Source organism: Manihot esculenta, chromosome 5, assembly GCF_001659605.2.
Source record: "Manihot esculenta cultivar AM560-2 chromosome 5, M.esculenta_v8, whole genome shotgun sequence".
Lineage (NCBI taxonomy): Eukaryota > Viridiplantae > Streptophyta > Magnoliopsida > Malpighiales > Euphorbiaceae > Manihot > Manihot esculenta.
The window spans coordinates 3,500,777-3,528,740 of record NC_035165.2 but is presented as its reverse complement, the minus strand read 5'-3'; the positions used below and the strand labels follow the sequence as shown (position 1 = coordinate 3,528,740).

General features: G+C 36.1%; 1 protein-coding gene across 3 annotated transcripts; it reads right to left on the bottom strand.

Annotated features, from left to right (window-relative positions):
- Nucleotides 1-5: 5 nt before the first annotated feature.
- LOC110615829 (BEACH domain-containing protein C2) lies at nt 6-26,546 on the bottom strand. 3 transcript variants are annotated; one of them, XM_021757981.2, is made up of 32 exons: nt 26,290-26,545; nt 23,613-25,675; nt 21,737-22,524; nt 20,848-21,546; nt 19,854-19,988; nt 18,766-18,870; nt 18,498-18,611; nt 17,266-17,342; nt 16,095-16,176; nt 14,317-14,640; nt 13,567-14,168; nt 12,458-12,542; nt 12,020-12,214; nt 10,010-10,555; nt 9,782-9,925; nt 9,216-9,674; nt 8,059-8,198; nt 7,223-7,292; nt 7,048-7,131; nt 6,880-6,936; nt 6,713-6,781; nt 6,551-6,637; nt 6,353-6,469; nt 5,583-5,732; nt 5,360-5,444; nt 5,143-5,263; nt 4,928-5,024; nt 4,185-4,298; nt 3,409-3,778; nt 1,399-2,180; nt 829-951; nt 6-515 (listed from the first exon to the last, which is right to left on the bottom strand). In XM_021757981.2, the coding sequence occupies exons 2-32, from the start codon at nt 25,627-25,629 to the stop codon at nt 438-440; spliced, it is 8,916 nt and encodes a 2,971-aa protein (XP_021613673.1). In that variant the 5' UTR covers nt 25,630-25,675; nt 26,290-26,545; the 3' UTR covers nt 6-437. The 3 variants fall into 3 exon arrangements, with proteins under 3 accessions (XP_021613673.1, XP_043812938.1, XP_043812939.1); XM_043957003.1 differs by having other exon boundaries at nt 6,551-6,781; nt 26,290-26,546; XM_043957004.1 differs by having other exon boundaries at nt 6,551-6,781; nt 23,622-25,675; nt 26,290-26,546.
- Nucleotides 26,547-27,964: the final 1,418 nt, after the last annotated feature.

Sequence of the window (27,964 nt, the reverse complement as noted above, 5' to 3'; positions counted from 1 at the left end):
AGTTCTGAAGCAAGAAAATTAATTTTATACGGATTTAAACCATGGAACAACTACATGTACAAAGGATACAAGACTGAATAACTCGTGTATTTTTTTTTTCATTCGCTATATCAAAAAGATAAAACAAAAAACAAATGAAGGCCAAAAATGGACAGCTCGAGCTGCAGAGATTTGCATCTGAAATCTCAATGGCCGCAAACTACAACTCAATTGAATGAAAAAAAAAAAAAAACTGTAGAACTGCCCAGTGGAAACAAGGCAATTCAAATACATATGTTACACCCACACGAGGAAAGCTGAGACTGCGAGTTCAGCAATTGTACTTGGCATGTGCACAGGAGCAACCCATTCCATTGTATACATTCTAGTGGTATCCTAGTAGTATTGCGTATCTTCTGTAATCCTTCTTCAACTAATCAAAACTCAGTGGCCTAAATCTATGACTTAATAAGGGGGCTGAGCCCTTCTCCTTCCCAACCAAGCTTCAGCATCTGATCTACCACTTTCAAGCTCAACTGCCAGAAGAAATTGAATCAACTCATGACAAAGTTTACTTCGTTATAGGCATATATTTCAATCACAATAACGGTTCCTTAACAATCACAAAATATCATCACAACTTTCTATATAAAACAAAACCTTGTTTGAGCTAGTTAAGAACACGATCTATATATGAAATCAATTCTCCTTGTTATCTAGCTGGAAGAGATTAATAAACAAGAGCTATTTAATTTTCCTAAACCAGACTGAAAATATTGCAGATGGAAGAGAACTATCAACTGATTAAAATCCCAAATATGAAGGGGAAGAAAAAGAAATTCAACTTACAGCTGGATCAGTAAAGATTATCAACTGTTTATCTGCAGTTGACACCAACAGATTTGTATTATCAATGTTTAAAGCCAGAGCAGTAATATCCTGGCCCTCTTCAAGCTTCAATACATGAAATACCTGGCGTATCATACATTTCTTGCTTGTTAGTAAAGCACACCAGTTAATAATGAGACCTAGCAGTTGCATGGTGAAAAGATAATCATGGGACACCTTACAACGAGTGCAAATACACAGTCGATATCAAAATTCAGAATGGGATGGATAATTGCATATGCATAGTTGTTCCACAAAAGACAGCAGAGGTGTTCAATGAAAGGGGAGAAAGCATCCCTAATTTGTTTAAAGACCCTAGCATGCAGGCATTTACTTAAATCAGGTGGAATAATATAACAAATTTCCAAAATCACAGCTGTAGCTAAATGCACCGGAGTTCAACTATATGATAGGAATGAGTAATCACCACTAACTGTAAAATTTAGCAAAACTAAAATGCATGTCCACTAAAAATTCTTTCTTCTTCTTCTTCTTCTTCTCTCTCTCTCTCTCTCTAAGAAAAAAAAATACCTTCAGCGTATGAAGATCCAAGAAACAAACTGAAGGGCTGGGTAGATCCAATCTGTTCTCTTCCCCAGTTCTCTCTGATTCAAGTTCAAAATGTTCAGCTCCTGATTTCTTCATACTGAAATTGTGGTTAGAGTTCCCATCATTTACCGAACATGAGTTCATTCCTATCAAAGCACCCTTCCCATCAACAGAAATTTCCATGCAACTGATGCTGCCAGAGAAAGGAAGTTGTGCTCTAGCAATTGGTACACCATTAAGAGTAAAGGTACTTAGAGTATGTTGAGATTTGCTCCATGTCAATACAACCCCCTCGGAAGAAAGGCTAACAGCATGGGCCTCCACACCAACCAGTCTTCTGATCAAACGACCCCTTCTCACAGAATGCAATAGAACATCAGACAAAAGAGAGCAAGAAACAACAATTCCAAGATCTGAACTGACACAACAACATAGAATTTCTCTGTGATGACCCCGGAGGACATGTATTGGACCCTCAATACGACGCCTCCTGCTTTTGTCTGCCAAGACATTTGCTGGAGCACTACTGGCTGAAGATGGAGTGCCTGGACCTGTGGAAGGCTCTGATATGCTGCTGGAGCGTGATGTAAATGCCCTATGTATCTTCCAGAGTAATAGAGTAGTGTCCCGCGATCCTGTGACAAGATAGCTGCTATCTGGGGAAAGAGAAAGGCAAGTGACTGGAGCACAATGCCCGGTGGCTGTTTCTAAGGTTTTTGCTCCATCTGATGACACTAGCTTGATACTATTATCCACATGCCCACCTAGATAGTCTCAAAAATATGAAAATTAGATATTTGTTTATTGATTAAAAAAAGAAGAGCAAATTCTAAAGTTGGCTGTGGAGTAAGATGACCAGCAAAATTTTTAAGACAGTTAAACTGAAATTAGACACAAGTATACTTGACAAAAGTTGGTGGGGGGGGGAGGTATGTAGGGAAAAAAGATGATTAAACTGTTGGAAACTGTAACCCATATGAACATGTGCTTGAATTTTGACTAAATATCGAGATTCCCTTCAGTACTTTCTTTTACCTTCTCAGAAAGCAAACCATCAATAACTGTTTACTTCAAGTTGATCTAAAAAACATTTTACAGAAACAAACGATAAACACAGATTTTTATCCTTTCTGTTAGAGAGAGAGAGAGACATAATCTTCTTCTAAGGTAAACCAAAAAAAAAAAATTAAGTGAGAAAGAAAATAGTTTCAAAATAGTTCCACTAGTAGTATCTCCCATCTGTCGTCCATAATACATGATTGCCCACAATCAAAGGATACAGAGTTTCAATCAACACATGAATGTCAGGAGAGAGAGAGAGAGAGAGAGAGTGAGTTTTACAAACCCTAAAACTAATGCTTTAAATGTTGTAACAATCATATACATTCTAGTTTCCATTAAGTATTTCCATCATTAACTCTTCACTGTTAAAAAGCTCAAATTTGCAATGTTCAAAATTTAAATCAATATGGATTTTCGTTCAGCCATGTCTCCTTGCAATTTGATCTGTATGGAGAAGATACAAGTGTTGTAAAACAGAAAAGAACTAATGCAAATAAGCCAGCTTGTCATTAACTGTTTGCTCCATTGTGGAAACATCAAAGTATTAAGCTATCAGGTTTCCCCACCAGAAAATTTTAAAAGAGAGGAGAATAAGATGAAGACAATGAGGATTATGAAGATAAAACTGAAATCACTAAATAACCCAAGAGTTGCAAGGGTCAATAATTTTAAATTTTTCTACTTTATTTTTTCAGAATTAATTTCTCCAGCACTCAAACAGTCTGACATAAAATTAGGTATTTGATGACAGTATAATGCAATAAATGGCTACTCCTTAAAATCCAAAATTAGATTCTTGATATTTCTTAGAGCCTTTAGAAGGGCGAGAAAGCACATTGCAACATAAGTAGGTTGATGGTTATGTTGGACAAATATTTGTCTTGTCCACTCTTTGTTGATTTGTGTGTTATGATTAAAACGAATGCTTACCAGTGATGATTTCTTTATCACATGTGATGGAAACAACAGCCGTACTTCTGATTCCAGATGCAGCAAATGCTAATGCCTGGGGGAATTGCCACTCATCAGTACCTGATCCAGCTGGCCCTTTGAACATGCGCATGAAAGTTCCACTGGCAGAACTAGCTGCGGCTTTTCCATGTTGGAAAAGGAAAGGTGTACCCTGCCCATCTGGTGTGTTGGGTTGCCACTTATGCTGCGCAACATGTGCTGCTGGTGCATTTATATCAGCGATTATAACAGTATCCAAAGATGCATGAATGGCAGCAGCAGGTAGATTGCAGCGCTCAGGAGCTGGAACGGCATATGGTCTGATTTCTTTTGGGTTTCGAAAGATAGTCTGACATGAAAATTTAGGTCAGGCTACTGTACCATAAATTACTCCTCTTCCACAAAACACAACACATTAATGGCAAGTTGCAACATCTTGCCACATAAGGAGTCTCTAAGCAGGGAGCTTAAATAAGCACCATACATTTCATAATACATATTACAAAATCCACAGTACGACTAAGGGATGGATCAGCTGCAAACGCTTTCCAAATTCTTTGCCTCTCATTAATAGTTCAGGGGAATTCTGTCCTTAAGATCGCAAGCAATACTACCTATTATAACAAACTTCACCACAGTATATTTATGCAACAAACCAAGGAGTTGAGCATGTGCAAATCCAACTACACAGATAGAAATGAATGCATCCAAAACTTTACTGACAGGAAAGCAAAAAGGTTTAGCTAAGATCAGACCTGCAAATGAAGAACATCTGCTAATGGCTTCTTCTTTAAGTGAGGAACAGTCAGAAGTTGGGATGGGGTCTGTCCAAAGTACGCGATCTGGTCTTGTGTAGCTCTCTGTTGTACCTTTTTGTTGATAAATACAAAGAACAATAAAATAAGGAACAGCACCACAAGGATCCATTTGGATTGGTGAGTATTTCAAATGAAGGTAGCTTTGGATTTGAGTTTCAATTAGAAAAGAAAAAAATTACTATTTAGTCCCTATGTATGGAGAAATTCACTAGTTGGTCCTTCGATTTTGAAAAATGCATTAAAATATCCCTGATGTTTAAAAAAGTCAATTAGTTAGTCTCTCCATTAGTTTTAATGGTTAAGTATTGCAAAAAAATTTTAAATGCCCTTGATACAGAGAGACTAATTAGTAAATTTTTTAAAAATTTAAGGGACCAGCTAATAAATTTTTTAAAACTATAGAGACTAAATAGTAAAATACATAACAGAAAAATTAACAAAGGGACTAACTATAGTTAGACTTTTTAAAACGTCAGAGACATTTTAATGCATTTTTCAAAACTGAGGGATTAACTAGTGAGTTTCTCCATACCACATGGACTAAGCAGTAATTTTTCCATTAAAAAAATTATGATTATGCCAGCATAAAATCAAATTTCAAATTCCCCTTCGTTCAAATTGTTATCTACCCAAATGAATCCTAAATTAGAAGACATTACAGCATAACAGAGCAAACTTACAGAATCCGAGATCTTATCTATATCCACTGTCCCTTCATAGGTAATGTAAAAGAAAACATTATTTGCCAGTATAGCTTCCTTACCACGTTGCTTATATCTGCAAAATCCAAATCATCAAACATTTGAAATTAAAAGGATAGAGACTAGCTTAGACTGAAAATAACAAAAAAAAATGACAAGAATGAAAGTATAGAAGCATTATGCTAGAAACCCACCCAAATATGAGATCGATCCATTCATGCAAATGTGCAGATACATGCTCACTCTCAAGAGCCATCCGATGCTTATGGATAAAATCAACTGGATTTTCAGCCCAAGGAGGAAGTTTGACAGAATCTGAAAAATTAGAAGTTATAAAATTGGCAACTTTAAACATCTGTTACTAGAACCATGTTCCATTTATGAAATTAAAAATAGTTTAAAAAAACATACCAAGCCTTTCTCCTAACTGCGTCATGCCAAAGTCAACTGAATTTTCATTGGTTAAGATTTCAGGGAGATAAAACAACTCAGGGACCTAAGACAAGAACACATGCGCGACCCAATACCAAATAAAGTTTTATCAACAGTCAATATGCAAATGAGAAAGACATAAAACAAACAGTTAAGAGATAATAAAATAAAGTAGTGCCTTCATGATAACTATCAGACATACCAGTTCCTTCACATCACTCATGTCCTCAAGCACTCCATTCCAAGTAGCAGCAATGTCTGAAAACATCCTGTCTGCGTGATCAAAATTTCCACCTTGCAGCTGAATTGAAAGAGTTGTATATGGTTCTACTCTAACAAGATAATATAATACCTGTAACAGAAGTCAGTAATCAGCATAAAATAACACTACAATTCCTGCATTTTACACTGGACAATAACTTGAAAGAACATGCCCAATTATCAATAAATTATTTGCAAACACACACATCAAATGCAATGCTAATCAGATTAGTACAGTAATAAAAGTAAAAATGGGACCAAATGATTCTGTTTGGTGAAACTGGGCCGTTGGCTCCCAACGGTTTGGATAGGATGCTGAGCTGGACAAAATTGCTAGAGGAACAAACCTTCATTTGATTCAATAGTCCATTAACAGAGGTGGATACAGACTTCAAACAATTGTGTGTGTGCCGTGTGCAAATTTTTTCTTCCTTTTGTGGGGGTGGGTGCAAAAGATGAGGGTAAAAATTAAAAGATAGAAGCCTGTCCCCCCACCCTCTGCCCCTGCCATAAATGCTCCACCAGACCCTGATTGTTTGTCAATATTTAGGCTGCCAAAAAATGTTTCCTCCACTTCTTTCGAAAAATTACTAGAAAGGAATCTTAAAAATTTAAATTAACAATATTCATATCTTTGTAGGGCCAATTGCGTAAATGTACAACTGCTACACAATCACCAACTTTAGATGATCAAATGCAAGAGTAACTTACTGTCCCAGCACTTGAGTAATGAGAACCATAATGGAACTTTGGGATGACAGGATCATCAAAGCTTGAATATCTCTCTTGAAATTTTTTTAGCCGATCAGGATTCAATGCACCAATAGGCTGCAAACATGTAAGGGCACCATATTGAAAATAGCAGAGGGGAGAATGTTGGTAAGTGGAAGTGAAAACCAATTATTCTACCTTTGAAAGATCTCGATAAGAAGAAGGATCAGAAAGATCCAATTTCTTTGAACAGTAATCAGAAAGAATCCAAGGGAATACAGGATACTGCAAGGAAACAAAAAAAAAAATAGCAGCAAATGCAGAAAATGTCCACACACAAATAGTACCCAAAAAACCCACCTGAGTTATATCATTATAACTGCGCCCAGCCAGAGTGTTCAGCTGCATTAGGTATTCAAAATTGCTGATCTGCAAAATGGTTGTACTTGTTTATATGCACAATTTAGGGCAAATTAGCATTTGTCACAATTTTAAGTAAGATTGGAGATATAATTTTAGTTTTATACCTCCCACCTAGCCCAGCGCTCCATAAGTTGAGTTCTCTTCAGAAGCTGTTCAGGTCTCTACAGCGGAAAAATTAAGTATATGGTTTTAAAATTACAGCAAAAAACTCATGGACAGCCAGCTTAAGTCGCAAACAGAAACTAACACACAAATGTGCACAAACTTCAAACCTGAGTTGCTAGATAAATATTGTTCAAATGAGGAGGACGTAATTGTACAATTGCTCGATAAGCATTTCTTCGCCCCTCAGTACACTGGGAACCAATATTTAATCCAAAGCTTGGTCAGACTTATATTTATATGAGAAAAAAGCTGAGAAATAGTTAGGTGTATTTCATAATGTACCCCAAAATCAAAGAAGAAGTTTGACCGGTCAACCATAAAAAGTTCCAGGGCACTTCTTCTAAGAAGATATCTGCCACAAAGACAAGCTAGTATGAAAAGGAAGTGAAAAATAAATGACAAAACAAAATCTGAGACTATGAAATACAAAATAGAAATTACCATGAAGTTAATGACACAAAGTAACAATATATCCAGATGAAGGGCAATAAATTATAATAAGAAGAAAATGAAAGTTCAAACAAAAAAGAATTTTACGTCAAGAGGCACCATCATTGCTGTTTATTATTTATTCAAGGCATTGCTCAAAATCATTCCACCTCCTTCCAAAAAAAATGCTACATATATGGCACATATCTTATTATAGATGGGTGACAAATTGAATGGTAAACTCTATATGAAATGCTCCAGTTAAGTCTATCGTGACACCCGCTTTGCATTAAATAAGTAGCTCTCTTTAACTAGCACTTGCATCTCAGGTTGGATTGCTGCTGTGAATCCAGAATCAGACCAAATATCATATATCCAGGAATGTGTTAAAATCAAACCAACCAACAAATAGCCTACTGCACTCAGTTGATCCATTTCTGCTGGTAGTAAAAAAGAAAGTAGAATTTATGCAGTTAAGTAAAACCAAAAATCATTCTCCTTTATTTATTGAAGTTCAAATTTCCCATTAAGAATCATGGTCAATCTGCGTTGTTTACTATCTCATTCCTACTTCAAACAAACTGAGGCACTGTACATTTTATCAAAATATTAGACTTAAATTGTTTAAATGAGAAAACTACAGAAGAAACAGAAATCAGTTAAACTAATAAAAGATGTAATAAATTCACCTTCGGCTATAAATCTGATGGAGTGAAGACATTAACCAGCTACGATCTTTTTCTTGTTCTCTTGATTCAGAAGATTCCATTCCAGCCACGGCATTGCCTTCACTGGTATCAACTATAAAATTTATCCTCCTAGTTGTTACCTGAAAGAAATGATTGGTTCCCATGCTCAGTAATAATTGGTCAAATTAAAATGCCAAACCATTTCCAGATTCCAGTGCCAATCAAGCTCTCAAAGAAAAAAAAAAAGCACTGACCATTTTAATTTTTAAGTTCAAATGCAACAGTGGCTACTACCACCATCCCTGCCATGACACACCCACCACCACCATTCCACCAATATTTCCACTACCAATGCCACCTCAATTTCACCACCATTACTCCGATAATTCACCATCAACGCTGCTGTTGCCCCTCCCCCACCCCACTACTACCAACACTGCTACCACTGCCTCAACATCATCAGCAGTGGTGTTTGTGGTTGCGAAGTGTTGACAATGGTGCTGGTAGTAGAAGTTTCAGGGTAGCATGTCAGAAGTGAAGTTAATGGTAATGGAGGGCATTAGGAGAGTCAAAACGGTGGTGCTGCTGGTGGCGGCAGCAGCAGCGAGATGATGTTGATGGTGGGTGGCGGTGGAGGGGGAAGGCAATGGCAGTGCAGGAGTAACAATGTGGGGTATTTTATTCTCACCAACTTAGACATTAATAGAGTAAAATGAATGGGTATGGATACCCACATAAGTTTATAATAGGTGACTCATTTACATAACAACCACCCAAATCCACCCATTAGCCAACCCACCACCATGATACACCACAATAAATGTTGGCTTTACTCTTAGTCATGACCAAAACACTCGCAAAATGAACCAAACATGCATTCCAAGTTTTGAAAAACAGAAAGTTCCAAGTCCATAAATTCGCAAAATTTTGATAACCAAGCAAGATCTTCATTGAATAACTTTACAAGTTTTCCCTTATTTGGTTCAGAGGTTACTTGGCATGTGGAATCCAATTTTTTTATTCAATGAGGAAACCACTATAGATTTCATCACATAAATTGTAAGGCTTACATAAATTCATGCAGTGAATAATACAGGATGGCAAACAAAAAGTGTGTGCATAAAAGGAGAGATTTTAGTTAGGCTGGAGAATCTTACTTGAAATGTTCCTCGTATAACCATTAGAGGCCGGACCATAGACGATGGAAGCTCAAGAACAATCCTTTCATCAAGATCACTAGGAACATATCCTGGTGCAACCGCTGATGTACTTTCTAAGTCTTGGTCACCAGCATGCTGAGCATCATTCGATTCTGCGGATGGCTGCAGGTTTTCATCAGCTGTTCCTAATGGTCCTGGCTGACTCTCTCCACTCTGTTCTGTGTCATAGGCATTACCATCTAAAATATCAGTTTCTGCATGTTCATCATCCTCATTTATTCCTTCAATTGAGATAGCTTCTGCTGCAAGAACAGGAACATTCCCTTGATCATGTTTCCTCTCAATTTGCTTCTCATAATTAGCAGCAGCACCAAAATGATCAGACCCCCTGTAATTCCTCTTCAAACATCTTCTCATCCGTGAAGAACTTTCCATAAAGTCTAGTTTCCAAAAAACCTACATGCGGTTGCATTTTTAAGAAAACCTCCTCAGTGTAATGCACAAGAATTCAACAAGAGAATAAATTTGGATATGATAAAATAGGATAAGCTTTCTGTGTATACATGTTCAGGAGTGCACAAATAGTCCTTATGTGGCCCAAAAAGGCTCTTCATCTCTATCAAGCAGTGAACAAGTTTCCGCCATGCACGAATACCACTAGATAAACGATGTCGAGCTATTACATTAACTTGAGCACGCCTATCAACCTAGAATGAAATATAAACAAATAATTGATTGTGTTATGTGGACATGGTAAGTAATAAGAGAATAAGACAAACCACTATTCAAACCTCTGATCGCTGCATGTTTCTAGCTAAAGCAAAACTTGCAACAAGAACTGCAATAAATTTATAAGATAAAGCGTTGAAATCTTTCCCATAGACTGATCTTGTGTCAAACGGTTGCATACATTCCATCCAGGCAACTCCCATGGCTTCAGTAGTATTCCATCTCTTCACACGCTCCATGTCACTGGCATTTCTTCGCTGAGCAGACGTAGCCATTGCAACCGCACTAAGGCCCCTTCCAGAACCGATCTTCGCATTACGCTCAAGATCGCGTGCTGCTGCCAATGCTGCAGCCTTTGCTGCAGCCTTATCCCTTGGAAGAGCTGGTGTTTTGTTAGTCATTTCTAAAGGTTTTTGGAAGCTTGAAAAGGTTTGTAGTCTAGTTGATTTCCTCTCAAGCAAGGAAGAATCACGCTTAAGTTGTGCGGTAGGTGTTGGAGGTGAGATTTCCCCTCCTGCAGCACCAGCAGCAATCATTGCCAATGCCATAGCAGCTGGTGGTGAAGCAAATGCAGCTGCCCAAGCTGGAGAGATCATAGAGAGAGCAGCCTAAAAGAAAGAAAACATAAATGTTGAAAAAAATACAGGAACACTATAACCATCATAACTAATTGTTAAATAGCGAGAAATCAACGAGCTTCTAAAGTTAGCAATGAAAAGCACCCTATGGAACATGACCACAAAAGTGAAAGGAAAAGAAACAAGGAAGAGTGGGGTGGGAGTGTAAATATATCTTTAGTGCTTAGGCCCATGATAAAATTACGCCCAAACTAGGGTAATAACAACAATGAATAAAATGTAAACTTCACTGCTGCAATGTTAAGAAAGAAATTAAATCAGTGCTATAAGAATTGTATAATTCACATTGAGTTACTAGCTTAATGATATGAATCTGATGGGTGAATAGCCAAGAATGGATCAGAATCACATGAATCGAAGGTGAATCAAGAGAATTTTTAGGAATCAATAGATTCATCGATTCACAAAAAGAATGGCAGCACATGGCAAAACTCAAAAAAGAAAAGGAGGAAATGACAGAAAGCTCAAGAGAAGGACAACAAATTAATGCAAAAAAAGAAGTAATAGAAGAGCCTGTGCAAATATTGACTTCTGAGTCTTGACAAGTTGACCTACCTATTAATCATATAATTTCTCCAGTGTCTAGCTACTTTGCATTATATCATAATCAACATTTTTTAATAGTATTTTATCAAAATCTCATACAATATTTCAACTTATATTATTAAATTACTTTGTATATTTGATTAAAGATCTGTATTTTTTATTTTAAAATAGTTTGAAAATATAATAAAAAAAAATAATGCTTTAAAAATTAATCTTCAGTTTACTATTTGAAATCTGATCATATATTTTTTTTCACTTATAGTTTGGTTAATTTGCATTATTGACAATATCTTCCAATCCTAACAAAGAATCTAAAACCAAGAGCAAAGATAACACTTGAGAACATTGTTCTCTAGTTGGTGACAATATAATGCATTTGAAATGTATGTATATATATTATTTTCAATCAATTTTTCAAAAGTTGTACCGAATACTACAAATTGATTTGATTCTCAATTCAAAATGAGGATTTTAATTCTCGATTTGACAACTATGAATGAAATCACTGCAGATGATCTACGAGCTCTGAAGCTTAACAATAAATGCATTCATCCACCAACTGAACATGTTTAAAGAAAATCTAATGATAGATATCTCTTCCAATTCTCTAATTTCCTATCACACCTATAAGCAGCTTAAAATATGAAATTCCATATTAATAAAAAAAAATTAACTCTGATATCAAAAAATTGGTCCCAACCTTTGTCCCCGAACATATGGAAGGCAACATTCCAAAATAATCACATTTCACAATAGTCGTAAGAAAATGGAGAAGAGCAAATGTAACTATTGTGCATGTCATGAATTCCTGTAACAATAATAATGCGTGAAGGGTTGCAAGACATGAAGGAGCAAAAGAATTGGCACAAGAACAGAGAATTCACCAACCTCTAAAGGGAGTGCATCGGCAGCTAGTGCACGATCATCAACAGCAAGAGGATTTAAACCATCAGCAGTAGCAAGCTCATGAATTCCAGCAAGAATTGGCCGCCACCTCCGCAACACAGCAACAAATGGTGGTAAAATAGCCTCAAGGTACTGTTTACGAATAGGTTTTCTGTCTCTGCTAACAGCATGCCATACCTGCAACATGCAAGCCAAACTAAGATGAATATAAAAATAAAATAATAATAATAATTTTTTTTTAAAAAAAGCAAGAGTAAAGAAACCCACAACCATCAGCATGCAGGTAGAGGGAAGCTACCACACAAATCTCATCAAGATCTCAGTGTCATGAAGATCAGAATGGATAAGAGCTAAGCAATATATAAAATAATCCAGTGATAGTGATTTGTCAGACCAAAATCAGTTTCATGCAGAACTAACCTCAGAAAAAAGAACACAAGATGCAACCAAAACTCTCTGTCGTTTTGAATCAGAAATGGGCATATTTAGAACAGGTGAAAGTACACTGCAAGGGAAAAATGTAAATTAGTAACAATCCAATATTAATATACATACAGTACAAACTGAAAAAAGAAATTCTAATGAAGACTAGTGAACTAAAACCCCATATGAATGAGATCATAAAAGGGTATCTATGAACCATATGATCATGATTACCACACAATTCTAAGTGTTTATGCCTTCGAATAAGTGTGCAAGCATACTGAAAGTCTGAAACAGGCAAAAATTCTGTTTCAGCACGATTTTAACGACATACTGCAAGACGAGTATATTGAGATTTAGTTAGGAGGTGAAATAGGCAACAATATTTCGGTTATTTTTAGGCAAAAATAACCAAGAATTGAAGCTACATGGTTCTCCCAAAATGGCACAACTACTTAACTGGATTTTAGTGGAAGTTAAACACATAGTAGTTTATCCTATTACCTATAAGAAGAATTCTTAATTTGTTATCCAACTAAGCCTGAACAATCGCATAGCTTGGCCAAGTTCAGTTATGGCGTCATAATACCACCTAATATTCTAACACTTCAAGTTCACTTTTAGTCGAATCCAGTTTCACATCATAGTTTTATCCATAAGCTTAACACCTTAGTCACAGACTAGCCTGTTTTTTCTCTTGTCGTTAGGCAGGGAGATGGGGGAGGGGGAGTCGAACCTGGCACCTAACAGGTTCAAAATGGATGCCTTGCCACCTGAACAGAGCAGGGGAAGGCGGTCACAAATTAGCTGGATCAAATATACAAGTTAATTCCATTGTTTCCAAATCTCTAAGACTTGGTTAAGGCCACAACAGGAACTAAGTAAGTTCTAAATTAAATCTTAAGAAGCAACTAAATAAAAATAACAATAGCAACTAATCCTTAATCCCAAACTAATTTGGGTCAGCTATCCGGATCCTTTTTCACCATTCGGCTATGTTTGAGGCCATTTCCACAAGAAGAAGCAACTAATTAACTTCTAAATAAATCTTGAGAAATAAAGAAGATGTTCATGTATTAGGCAGAAAAAAAAGGAACAGTCATTACCTCCACAGCAAGGCTGACCGTGGTTTTCTCATTGACAGTCGAGCATTATTCTCTACAGACACATTGCCTTCTGATGCCCCATCCTCTACACTTACATTCCTCATGAGCATACTGGTTTCACCATCATCTTCCTCCCTCATTGACAGAAGAACCATTCGGAGCATGCATAAGAATGGTTGATCACTGTCCAACAACTGGTATAGCAATGCCATTCCTCCCATTCCAGTTCCTGATCCTCCACCTATACCAAGACCGCCACCAAGTCCAGACTCGTCCAACAGTAAAGCTTGGAGCATGGAAACTGACTTCTTCACCAAAGGAAGTTCAATCCAGTTTCCATTTGCATCTTTTTCTAAAGCAGACCTCCAAGATTCATAACCACTGCCGCCGCCACCAAAATCAGCTGTTTTGGAAGGAAAGCCAACACCATACCACAACCTGCTCCTATATTTCCAACCCTCAGACAAATCCAAAGCAATACTCCCATATGATACAAAAGCACAAGAAACAGACTCATAAGGTTCTGCTGCTGCTGCTGCTGTGAGACGTTCCATCACAGCAGTCGAAATTTGCCCATTTGCATCAGCCATTGAAGCAAGGACCTTAAGGAAACCTTATGTTAGTGCATAACCAACAAAATTTAAGTTATACTAGAAATATAAGATATACAAAACAAAACGTTCAGAAAAATAACCACCACTGAAATTCATAACGCTTCTGTTGCTAAGAGTTAAAATTTTGAAAACATACATCAAGAGGTAGTCCCCCAGAGTCATTGGATCTGCGATCGCCTAAAGATTCAAATGAATCCCGACCAGTTGATGTCAACGGAATTGCACGATTATTGAGGGGTGATACAAGGGATATGGGAGAAGGGGAACTATCAACAACGCGTGATGCACAAGAGAGCTTGCTTTGTAACCTTAAATGATCTTCAACAAGCATTAATATGACAATAGCATTTTCAACCAATGCCACAGAAAGTTGAGCAGCATTTTCTGCTTCTGCCTTGGCTTCTCTTGGTGATAAACCCTCAGCTGCAACACCAGCAGCTGCTGCAGCAATAACTTGAGTCTACAGCAAAAGAAAAGCTTTATGTATTCATTTTTTTCCCTCTAGTACCAGCTTGAAATGATGAAAGTGAAAATGATAAAAAATAGTTGTAACTATTCTGGTGTTTGAATGTGCTGAAAAGTGAGGAGTAACTTTGAAATGCTCAAGTATTAAGTTTACTGTAAATTTATAAAATTTAGGAAAAATTACTATTTAGTCTCTATAGTATAGAGAAACTCACTAGTTGGTCCCTTGGTTTTGAAAAATGCATTAAAACGTCTCTGACATTTTAAAAAGTCTACTAGTTAGTCCCTCCATTAGTTTTATCAATCAAGTATTGCAAAAAATTCTAAAATATCCCTGGGACTAATTAGTAAATTTTTTAAAAATCTAAGAGACCAACTAATAAATTTTTCAAAATTATAGTAACTAAATATTAAAATATTTAATGGAAAATTAACGGAACAACTAACTAGTAGATTTTTTAAAATGTTACGTTTTAATGCATTTTCCAAAATTGAGGGACTAATTAGTAAGTTTTTCCATACCCTAGGGAGTAAGTAGTAATTTTCTCTAAAATTTATCACCCCCCTCCACCTGCCCACATATTTTTTATTGGACATTCCAACAAGTTAACAAGGTATGCTGAAGTACTTTTCCTCTTGTTGTCACTCCCCATGGTAGCTTACTTGCTTGGCTAAGCCCATATTTAAATTGAGCCTGTATATGAGAGGAGGTATTAAGAAAACCCATATTGGTTAAAGGTATTATGGCCTTTTAGCATATGGACTTCTCAAATGGTTTGAAGCTTTAGAAGTGGCTTAAATATAGAATTAATAAATTAATGTTTAACTGAATCGTAGATCCATAAAGAACAATAAAGGAATGCATAATGCAATAAAGTATGCCTCTTGTATTCCATAGATTCTTCACCATTTAGGATTTCTTGATAGATGCCAAAACATATTACAAAAGTCTATTCACTGGAAAGGTGGTTAGATGAGAAAGCAATAAAGCAATGCTGATTGGAAGCTATCATCCCTTTCTAGTTAAAGCTACTGTTGAGAAGCATTAAAATAGTATAGAATTTGCTTCAATCACAATTACAGACTCTCTCCTATGTAATGACATGAATGTAGTATAGAGATAACAGCACCATTTCTCAACTCCAACTCTCCAAGTTCTTTCTTCTTGAAGGCTGGGTGTGAATTAGGCTAACAGTAACTGACTCTATTGCTTCCGACATAGAAGTTCTAAAATCATCTAGCAAAAACAAGGGGAAGAAAATTAATCTATAGTTGGGCCATTCTTCTGCACTACTCTCACTAAAAATTCACATCTTTCAAATGGCTTCATACTATGATTTATGTAACAAAAACATAACTAATCCTTAATCCCGAAATGAAATCCCAAATATATTAAAACAGCCTGCACTACTATTTATCACAAACACAACTATAAAAAATGAAAATTACCTGAACCTGCAGTTCTCTTGCAGCAAAATCCAATAAGCCCCCCAAAAGCCTTCTTTTAAATATAGGGAGCGATTCTTCTCGTCTTCAAATCACAAAGAAATTAATCAAATGGAGAAATCAATTATCAATTAGTAGGTAGGTACAACATCAAGATAAAAGGCATGGTAACTATTGCTCAAAACATTTAGATACAGAAAGAGGAATGAAATATCACATAAAGCTTCCATGGAATTCAAATGTCAAGTCTACACTCGAGCATACATGTCCCACAGGATCCACAACCTCTGATATCAAGACAAATTTCAGGAACAAAATAAATGATAAAGCTTGCACTTCATTGAGTATGGGAAGTGAACAGGTCATGCGACTTCCTATTCCTAAACATCATCCAGACAAAAGTTTACAGATGAAAATGAAAAATCTTATACGCTTACAATTATTCTAGCCATTTTTTTTCCGTATCTATTCTCTAATAAGAAGACCTTTATTCACAGCTGTACGGCCACTTCATAGTTCATGCCAAGAATGAAGAATGGACACCTATCAACCATTCACCTGAACTTTAGAAGGCTAGCAAATGCCTATTGCATAAACCATTACTTGATAAATCAAGACATAATGACCAGAACTGAAAAGTTTCAAGGCAAACGAACAGGACCATTTTTGCTAGGAAAAAATCTAAGTGTAATTAGATAAAACACTATCTCCCAATCAATATAGGTCCTCTTTGCACCAGTGTACATTCACTCATTCCTATTTTAATGTGTAACTATGAAATTCCCAATACTGTTAAAGAACTATATATTGACATCAAAGAGGAAGTTGATTATAACAAATTTAAAGTGACAACAGCATCAATATCTACAGCAATATTGTGAGAATAATACTGATGTTAAAAATAGTTAGCAAGAGTTGCATATGCAGCAAAATATATACCTAGTAAAGCAAAAATCAGAAAGATTTAGCCCAATAGGCAATCTGTCCAAACACACAAGGAAATAGAAAAAGATATTGCCACATCTGAATCAAGCAACAGCAGTGAAAGTTATGATACAAGTCACTAAAACTAGACAATGCCCAGTCCAATTTATAGCTTTAGGACAATAAAAAAATAAATTAAAAAATTATAAAGAAAAGAAACTCCAAGGTTGTCAATTAAATACATTAATACCTAACTCGTTGGTCTCCCGTGCTAGATCCCCCCACAATAGAAAGCCATTCTGCACAATGAATTGTTGCTTCAATATCCTGTAGATGAGAAAGGAGGAAACATGTTACACGTAGACGTTGCATATGATAGCAGAAGAAAAGGTATGATACATAGAAAATATGTAGCATTAAATCAATAACATTATATAAATGAACAAAAAGCATCTATTTATAATTAAAACAAAAGGGAAAAGAGAACTTCTAGTTGACGAGTCAAACCAACAAGTCACAAATGGTGAGTGCAGTTTTGTTTGCTTAAATATAAATGCACAGCCGCTATCCAGTAGTCGTGATGTATAATTGGATTCTGAGCCTAACACAATAACAACAACAACTAAGATCCCAAATTAGTTGGGTTAGCTATATAGATGTTTATTCGCCATTCAGCTCTTGACCAGTTATGCATCAATATTCAAAAAATATAGATCTTTTGGCCCTAGTGCTCCCGTCGATATTCCAAGAAAATGGAGACTTAACTCTTGGTAATGCTTCCATTCTTCAGATAATTCTGAAGATATAGTGCATATAAAAAGAAGATGTCCATAACTTCAAACTGGGAAGCAAGAAATGATAATGAAGCATGAACTGAATACTAGTTAGACACACAGGATTACGCACACTGGAAACAGGAAAGAATGGAGAGAAAGGTGAAAAAAGACTCATGCATCTACAGGACATCCACGAAGCATTCTACCAGCTTTTCATCCTGCAAACATGGTGGGACCCGGACCATATCAACTGCATTGCAGGGCTGAACAAGATCACATTGGTCCTCTATGCAGTATCTGACCAACATGACAAATGGTCCTTATTTAACAATGCATTTGTTAACTCCCTATCCCTATGTGCCATAAGGATTAGGAAACATAAGAATCCTAAAGTGAAGCTCATTAGGTGTGAGCTAATTTGCGGGATCTGAAATATTCTGAAGTTCAGAAAATGCCCTTATTAAAAGCTGACAATCATGAAACAACTATAGGATGTCATTTCAAATTTTATGATGAATTTGCCAATTCCATATTGATGCTTACACCCAGATCCTGACAGATATATGCAAGAAACTAAGAAGCAAGAACATTTAAAGACTGGAAACAATATCATCACGAAGAAAAACAATAAACAAGAAAGTTCAAAGCATGCCTCCCAACTGAGAAAATTGTAATAAAATTATGTGAAATATAAATAACAATCCACCTTCCAACCATCCTTCTGGCGCATTGAATACTCTAACATTATAATCAAGAAGTTGTGAACGAGATCCTCAATGTCCCCTAAGCTTGCCAAGTTAGAATTTTTTGTTGCACTCATCTGCAAAACAAGCATTTGAAATGAGTAAAGACTAAAATTCAAATACAGCCTCAAAACCTGTACCATTACTAAATGTCCATTTCTCTGAACTGTTTGATTTTAAAAATGGGAAAATCAAAAAATTAAGATCCAGAACAAGGTTAGATAACATTACCTCATAATTAGAGATCAGAACCTCCAGAATCCACTCAGGCCATTCCTCCATTTTTGTAAGACTGCTTCTGTTTTCCGGATGACTGCAAGCCAAAAACAGAAGATCCTGAAATCATATGGAAAGCAGCAGCTCAGAAACTAAAACAGAATATCAAGAACCCTACTCAGGAGATTAGAGATGTGAAATTATAAAGACATTTCAACTCTCAATTAACTTATTGCATGAAAATACCTATTCATGATGTCTACTTTTAGTAATCAGTAGACAATGTGCATTTTCCAATACTACTCAGCTTTAAGCAATTATCAAAAGAAATTACAGTAAATGTATAAACAAATTGATCGAATTGAAAGTAACCAGTTACCTATTTTACATCAATCACAACAACAAAGAATTCTATCAATTGATTGGTTAAGTGGCATGGTGCGACCATGCTATAATTCTATCAGTTGACAACGAAAAGAATCCAGTTTATTTTCTTCAAGTGGAAAACCAAGAAATAGAATATTTTCTATGATTATAACTCTTCTAACTACTATATCTTTCTAGAAGTAAGTTTATTGATGGCTTCAATCCACTTTACTAAGATACATCTCTCCTGAAAGCCAACCTAGTCAGCTATGATTGATCCAACTGAGATTAAAATCTTTCATGAGCAAAGTTAAATTAGCTATCATATCACATTAAAATTGTGGAGAACTTCTTTACCATGACTCCATAAATAAATTGTTGCATCTCCCATCCTCTAATCAATAGTTGGGAGGAACAAGACTGGTATAATGGAATAAGTCGTACTCTTCCCATCTTTCCTCAGATGAAAAACATGTGAGGCACATATGCAGTATGCAGTCCTTTTAGAATTAAGATAGCCTTCATGGATGACAAAAAATTAAGCCAAACAACAGCATCAAAGCATTGATGCACAACAGCAATTCCACATGTGATGATAGTGAAGGAATTAAGATTTTTAATTCTGTTCCATTCACAGGAACAAAAACCATGAACAACAAATATAACAATTTCTCGTCAAAACATCAAAGCAAGTACACATACACAGAGGCAATTCATTATTAACATAAATGCAATACCTGCAATGCCCTACTTTGCAAAGCCCTAGATGCATTCGGCAGCGAATGCAAAAGAACCAACAGAAGTTGTGAATGTTCAAAGCGATGACCAGAATCATAGAAGTTCAGCCCATCCTCTGTTGAAGAAGCATTAATCTGACAAAATCAGGGCAAATTAAGCTTTTAATATTAGTTAAAGTTGACAAGTACATGATGTCAAAATGAAGCTAGCATCTCTCATGAATAATAAACATCCCCTTTAAGTGAGAGTTTTCAAGACACCATAACTACAATAGATAATCAGTGGCTTTTATAACAAGTCTTAAGGTTGCATGAATGGATACTAGGCATTAGATAAACCATTTTAACATGATTTTTCCTTACATATTCAAAGATGCCAGCAAAAGAAAGTAAAAGTAAATTTGATAGCTAGCCTTCGAATGCAAGAACTAAATCACATACCACAGACTTAACCAAACAAAGAGCATGGAATTTATTGACAGTAGGAATTAAAGAAAAAAATGCAAATTAACACATATTTAAAATTGTGTAGCTAAAGCAAACAACTGGTACTCGGTCAACGAGGCAAGCAATTTCAAGCGCACAACAAGCAGGTGAATGATTAGAGTTATTTGATGTCACAAAGTGATTACACTATGATAAGAAGTCTCAAGTTTCACTCATAAATCTTGATGTTACAAGACAACGGACTTTTTACATATGTAATTTATATGCGCACGAAAAAATGTTGTCTTTTTCACCCCTAAGTGCACAATGTAGAAATATAGGACATGGCACCCTGAAAATGCAATAATTGGGAGAAAAAAGTAAAATGATAACAATGATTGAATCATCATGTCTTTTGCATTTTCCTAAAAAGAATTCTCCAATAATAAAATCACAATGAAAAAATAAAGATTTATATTTGTTTGGACAATATTTTTCATTGATCAATGATTAACAAATTTACTGGAGTAGATGAGACTTAAGAAAGGAAGGGGTGATGGAGGAATACCGAGGCTGCCAATAAAGCTGTGTATACATTGGTAGTCATAAGCCTGTTCGGTGCTACCTGGAAAACCTTCTGCAATGCGAAAAGTAGAAGAGAAACTTTATCATCAAACATTGAACCGCCTCCTTCTTGTAGTCCACCACCCAAAAAGGAGCTTGTCATATCTGAGGGTGCACATGTGCCAAATTTCACATGCCCAGATGTTACTAAAGCACCCAGTAGCCCAATGATTGCAACAACCACACCATCACTTTTGTCAACATTGTAAACATTATTTCTTGCATTATCAGCACTAATTGAAAGATTGATACCACCCAAATTCTTAATAGAAGGAATTTCTGAAACAGATGGCACCCTTTCAATTCTCATACTAGTGAAAGAAGCAGCAGGGCTGCCAGCGCCCTCAGATGGTTCAGCTTCATAATCTTTCTCGCTTGCAGTAAAATTCTTTACTTCATTATTCTGATGCTTTTGTGGAACCTCACTGCCTCCACCTGGTTCACCTTTCCCAACAGATAAGCTATCATCATTCTTTGTCACTGATTCTGGAATATTATGATCACCAGCTTTAGCTTCCCGTTGCAGCAGAACAAGAAGTGTTTCTATCCCACCACATTTTATAAATGCCTCTGCAAATGTCTGAGCCCTAGCTGTATTTGGCTGTACTATAAGCCTGTATATCAAATGCAATACCCTGGCAACCTGGAAGAAGATATCCATAGAAGTCATTTTTAGATATTAATAAATGAACGACTCAAAAATTCAACTACATATATTGTAAACTGGAAACTAATAATAAAAGAAAAACAAACACAAATACAATCATACATTTGAAACAGTACTCAATGGCATAATTTTATCAGATTAAACAATCTTCTGCAAAGTAACTTACCTGATTGGGTTGAGGGCAGTCAACAATAAAACCAAGTAGACAGCGGAGATCATCCGCAGCCATTGAAGGAGGTGCTGCTCCTATTAGAAGTTCAATGATCACTAAGAGTTCATCAACCAGAGCATTCAACTCACCCATAGGACGAACTGCCTCATTCAGTGAAAAAGTATTCACAGAGTCCTTTTCACGAGTTATCCAATAGCATCTTCTGCAGCCATCAAGAAGCATCTGAATCGCATTGGCATCTCGCATTACTGATGACTCTGAGAAAACCATGTCTGCTAGTGATGATAGAAGCTTCTTTTGCAATCCATAGTTGCATAAGCTCCAAATTTTGAGATCCAACAACAATGTACTAAAAAGTTGCACTCTGAGTGCATGATTATGCTTCTGGGATTGGCATAAGGAGACAACAGCAGCAACAAGTTCCTCATCTCCCACGCCATCACATTTTTCGTTATCCGATGAAGACAAGGTTCGAAGAAGATAATTCAAGATTTTTGAAAGAATCTCAGGCCCACGGGTTCGACAAAACTCTTCATTGTTTCTTGGATGTTGAATAGCAATAGAAATAATTCGAAATACTGGGGCTGCCAGAGTAGCTGTGGCTAAAGACAAAAGAAGATTTCCCTGTTCTGGTTCCAGACTATCTTTATGCACATTGCCTATTGCCAGAGGAAGCAAAGACATAGGACCTCCATAGGCCAAGGCCCACAAAGCATCCACAGGTCGCATTCGTGTTGCAACATGGACCTGTCCAAGTACCTCAGCTGGTCGTCGCAGCATGCCTAAATCATAAAAAATAGGGAGTTTCACTAAAGACATACATATGACAGAATTGTTCAGGCCTTTCTTGAAAAGAAACATTCATACTCCTCAGTCCTAAACCATATGAAAAAGGATACCAATTAGAAGAAAAATGGCTCTACTAAAATTCATACCATTGGCAGATCCAGAAAAAAAAAATCTGGGGTCATTCAAAATATAATTTTTATGAGTTTTGAGTGCTAGAAGCAAAAAGCTTTAATAGAATAAAATTCAAACAATCTAATTAGTAGTCATTCATGTTGCATGTGAGAAAGAGGAGAACAAACTAGCTAAATTCAAGCAAGTCACACAAACAAACAACTTAATTTTTATTTTATTAAAAAGAGGGTTCAAAAGTTAAATCTATAAGGGTCAATTTAGATAAATTTTATATGCATACAAAGAATCTTTTAACACAGAGGGGTCATTGACCTCTCATTTGTATATATGGATCCGCCACTGATTCTTACCACATTTCCCATTTAAAAATAATAATGTCTGTGAATTTAGAATTTTTATTCACTAATGCTACAACAATTTGGTGATTTTATCTCTAAAACTGAAGCCAGGCAAGATAATTAGGAAAGAGAAGGGAGGCAGTAAAAAGTGGGAGAAGAGATAGAAGTAAATATTATCTTGCTACAGTCATTCAATAATTTACGGATGGTGAGAATAAGGCCAAGATTGGATAAGGAAAAAAATTACAAGAAAAGATATGGGTATAGCCATAACTTCACAAGCATGGGAGTATTCAAAATTGAAATCTATTCATATAGGGATGCAGTCAAACATGCAAGGAAAAAATTACAAGAAAAGATATGGGTATAGCCATAACTTCACAAGCATAGGAGTCTTCAAAATTCAAGTCTATTCATATAAGGATGCAGTCAAAACACGTACCAAAATTAAATCAAATTGCACATGTATTAACAATTAGATATGAATATAAAAGATAGGCCTAATAGTTCATCAAAACAAACTAGAAGCATCTATGAAGTTACTATATGAAGTCAGCATAGTACAAGAGCATTCCATCGTCAAAAGAAGGAGAAACAAATTATGTACACACCAGCAGAACCTGAAGGTGAAGCATCTGGACAGAAACGCCCATTGAGCAAACTGGGGTGATAGAGAAGGTGAATGCATCCTCCAATCTCTGCATCCAGAAGAGAACTTTCCTCTGCCATAGTTCGAACAAGGTCATTTGTTGCAAGCCAAGGAAGTCCTGCACCATTACCAAAAGTAGGAAGCACATCCCCTCCTCTAGAAGCTAAACGTGCCATCCTTTCTGGACCAATTGGCTCCTTAAATATATAAATAGGCCCCATCTCAGCAAACAGAGGACATTGGCGACGTCTACGTTGTAAACCAGCCATTGTAGGAGGGGGATTTGTCCCAATGCAACAAAATGCAAGAGGCCTGGAGATTCGAGGGAACTCAAAAGAGCGAGTTTCATATAATGATCCGTCAATATATAATCTCAGTTCACTCTCTGCTTTCCCTATCAGCCCCTGCTTGCAAATATGCTCCAAACCAATAAAATACCAGCATTGTGGCTTGAATGCATGAGTAAAATGCAATGAAGCTTTTTTCCCCTTCCCACTACCACTTTCAACAACCAAAAATTGTGCATGAAAGTATGCCTCTACCCCCTGACTGTCTGCTGATAAGAAACTAAAAAGTCGTGGCATGTGGGCTGTGCCTTCACCAGCAAGCGCACTGGCAGCAGCTGCAGCTGACATGGCAGATGATTTTCCTGACTTGGCCGCTGCTGCAGAAGCAATTGCAGCAGCTGCAGTAGCCGTGTTCAATGTGTCTGCAAATGATTCAATATAGATCCATGTTGCAAATGCATATCCACTAGTAAATGGCCAACGGCTCTCCCCTGGACCAAGCAAACCAGAGCTTTCACCATCAAACTCAAAGGTACAGACTGGTCCCTTTGACTCCTTTCCACCCATTGCCTTCTCCAGGGCACGCATTAAACAAGATGCCGATGCAGTAGTATTCATTCTTGTAATGACTTCAAACCATCTATGCAAATCAATAACAGTAAGTGAATGCCCTGCCAAGTGTTGAATGCATTGCCATAAAGGAGTTCCATCCCATCTCATCTGCATTGTCGAATCCACATCTTGAACAAAGATCTTCTCTGCTGACCCCAAAAGAACTCCTAAGAGACCAGCCATAGAGCACATTGCTCTATTTCTTGTGCAAGCCCTCAATATAGCACGTAACCCCCTCACCATCCGCGTCCTAGGGGACATGTAAATCTCACTATCACCCACACAAGGAAGCCGGGGGATGAGTTCAGCAGCCACAATAGCAGCCCGAGAGTTCAACATTACACTAGGAGGATTGTTATCCTCATCCTCAAAACTTTCAACTCCACCCATTGTGGCCAGAAGTGAATCAACAACCAAGTAAGCAATGGTCTCCGCTTCCTCCCCATTTCCAAAACTCTCAACTCCACTAACAATGTTCTTCAGCTTGTCCAAGCTTTCAGGCTTTCCCATGATGGCAGAATCCACTAAATGCAACAGTTCTGGAGACACATTTGGCATAACAGCTTTTGGCTTAGGCCTTGGAGGTGAACCAAGGGGAGAGAATCCAACATCTCCGAAGTAAGCAGAATCAAGACTGGTTGATGAAAAAGATGGCTTAATTGTAGAACCAAATTGTCTTTCAGGTCCAGGGCTTGATATTGAGCGATCATGTCGAATGTCAGTCATTGGAGAGCCAAGATCAGCCCCAAAAGTGAAAGATAAATTTTGAGCGGCTTCATAAAATTCGTCAGAGAATTGTCTCTCATGCTCTGAATTTGAAGACCGGTTAGAATCCATGTGACCAGCTTCTTTCAAAGAAACCTGTTCAAACTGGTCTTCATCCATAACTGTAGCTACAGAATTAAGCCCTTGGGGAACTAAATTGTTACTTCCTATTTCCATGTCACTGCCACCCCTGAAATTTACATTTTCTTGGTGAGCTGTTCCTACACTATCTTCTACAACACTAACTGTTTCAGGAATTCTAGGATCCTTTCCTGAAATTTCTCTGGTCTCTTTCTTTTCTTCCTCGTCTTCCATTACAAGGAGCTAAAAACGATCATACAAACTATTTACACCTCAGCACCTATAAGAGAAATATAAAAGAATAAATCAGTGAAAATTGAATGCATTTCAATATGCTAAGACAACATTAATTCTCAATTGTCATAACAAATACATAATCACTGCAATGGAGATATTTTGATCAAAACTAGGTGATATGATTTTTTTCCATATGACGATAATTGTCTGTCAATTAAAATATTTGTTTTCATGTTTAGAACTCTCAGCGTCAAGCAGAAGATCATATAGTTGAATGCTGAAAACTCCCAATCAAAGGGATTAGGCAATTGATGATCTGAATTACACAAGTAAAACACTCAATTAAGGCTTAGCGGATCTAGCTCATGAGTTACATACATTCATTTCCACACCTATATTCCTAACAATGTATACAGAAAAATGCATTTCATCCATATCATCGAACCAGATCTCTGAATAGACCAATGTAGCTGATCAATCAACTTCCTGGAACGCTAATATGCAGGCTATAACGTGAATATCTATATTACACATAACATGAACATTAAAAGAAAAAATTGATTCGAGCTAATTTGGAAAGAAATGATCGGACAAAGATCAGAGTCCGAATCACCATTTTTGGGTGGAGAAAAAAAATGAGAAACGTAATGAACGTACCTTAGAAAAATGGATCTGTCTGATTCGACTTTGAATTTTTGGCTAATTGAATAGATAATTGAATTGAGAGGAAAAGAAAATTCGACGAAGAGAGAAATTTTGAGAGAGAAAGAGAGAATCGGAGAAGACGAGAGAGGAGGCGATTTGGGCGCGAGGGAGAAGATGGATTTGGCCAGTAATAGGCCCTGCCTGTGGTTGCCCAGTCAAAAAACTATGCAACAGAGAATGGGTGGTTAATTGCTTCCAATGTGTTTTTGTTTTTAAGCTTTTTTTCCCACATAATGAAAAACCTTTGTCCAGTCTTACCTTGTACGCGATGAAAAATTAATATATTTTCGTTATATATAATGTAATAATAATAATAATAATAATAAATGATGTTTGTTATTATTAATTGAAATAATTTTTATTCTATAAATCATAATACTTTTTTAAAATAATTATTTATAAAAAAAATAGACATGAAAAATTAAATATACGTATTTAGTATATAATTTATGAAATACAATAACTCCATAAAATTTAAATTTTTTAAGAAATAAGTCATTATATTTTATCTTGAATAAATTAAGTATAAACTTCCCGACATAAAAATTAAAAAAAAAAATTAACGTCAATAAAAGTTATGAGTTTTTTTAGATAAAATAATTTAGTTTATATATAAACAATTAATGTTTATTTTATCACTTTGTGATGTACGTAGTATCCTAGCATTATTCTCCTCCTTTTAATTTAAATTGCAATAGTAATAATTATAATAATAATAACAATAATAATAAATAAATAAATAAAATTCCGGTTAAATGCTTTGGAGAGAGGGGCTACGACTATGAAACGAAACGCGACGAAAATTGAAGCCCGGTTTACAAACATGGGCTAAATCCTACACACCGAAAACGCTTTGAAAGCGAAGCGCCCAGCAACTTTCAATCAGCCATGAGAGAAAAAAAAGGCCCATCTTTGTTCTTTGGTTTGTTCTGTGTTATGTTTATAATTTATTTTTTTTTACTATACAAAAGAGATTACGTTTGCATGGCTTATTGAGTAAAAGAGTACAGCCAAATGAGAACCATTACAAAACTCAATCAAATAAAGTTCAGCTCAAATTAATACAAACTAAATCAGTAAAGATAAATTAAATTAAGTCACATTTAATGATAAAAATAACTATTATTAAAGGATTGCACTCTATCCATTATGATATTACTAATCTCAATAAACCCCTAAAATCCAATAGAAATACTTAGAATGAAGTGATGCAAATGCAAATTCTATATCATCACGCCAAATAACAAATAAATCAAACATCATCAAATAGTATAGAAGAGTCTGCAATAAATACTGGCCTATAACTTTTTGGAATTCCACCTTCGACATCATGCAAAATCCTTGTAGCAAGCAGAAGTCGGTTTCTACAACTAACAAACAACTTCATATTACTATACCGAATCAACAACCCTTTACTTTTACATATTCAATCACTTAAAACAGAGTCAAAATAAATTTCAACACAAATTCAAAATCACCGATATCTTAAATTAGAAGAAAAATTATCGCGAAATGTCAACTAAAATTATATAATTCTTTTTTTCTATCTTTGGACACGTTACTATTAAGAATGAATACCAAACAAAAAAATTGAGATTAAAAAAAATAAAAATAAAAAAAGACTCAA

What these genes read in the sequence shown, in the direction of transcription:
- LOC110615829 (XM_043957003.1), bottom strand. Translation starts at nt 25,629, where the DNA reads ATGGAAGACGAGGAAGAAAAGAAAGAGACCAGAGAAATTTCAGGAAAG. An exon ending in TTATACGAGGAACATTTCAA is followed by an intron (nt 8,199 to 9,215) that starts GTAAGATTCTCC and finishes CATTTCTTTCAG; the next exon opens with GTAACAACTAGGAGGATAAA. An exon ending in TGATAAAGAAATCATCACTG is followed by an intron (nt 2,181 to 3,408) that starts GTAAGCATTCGT and finishes GAGACTATCTAG; the next exon opens with GTGGGCATGTGGATAATAGT.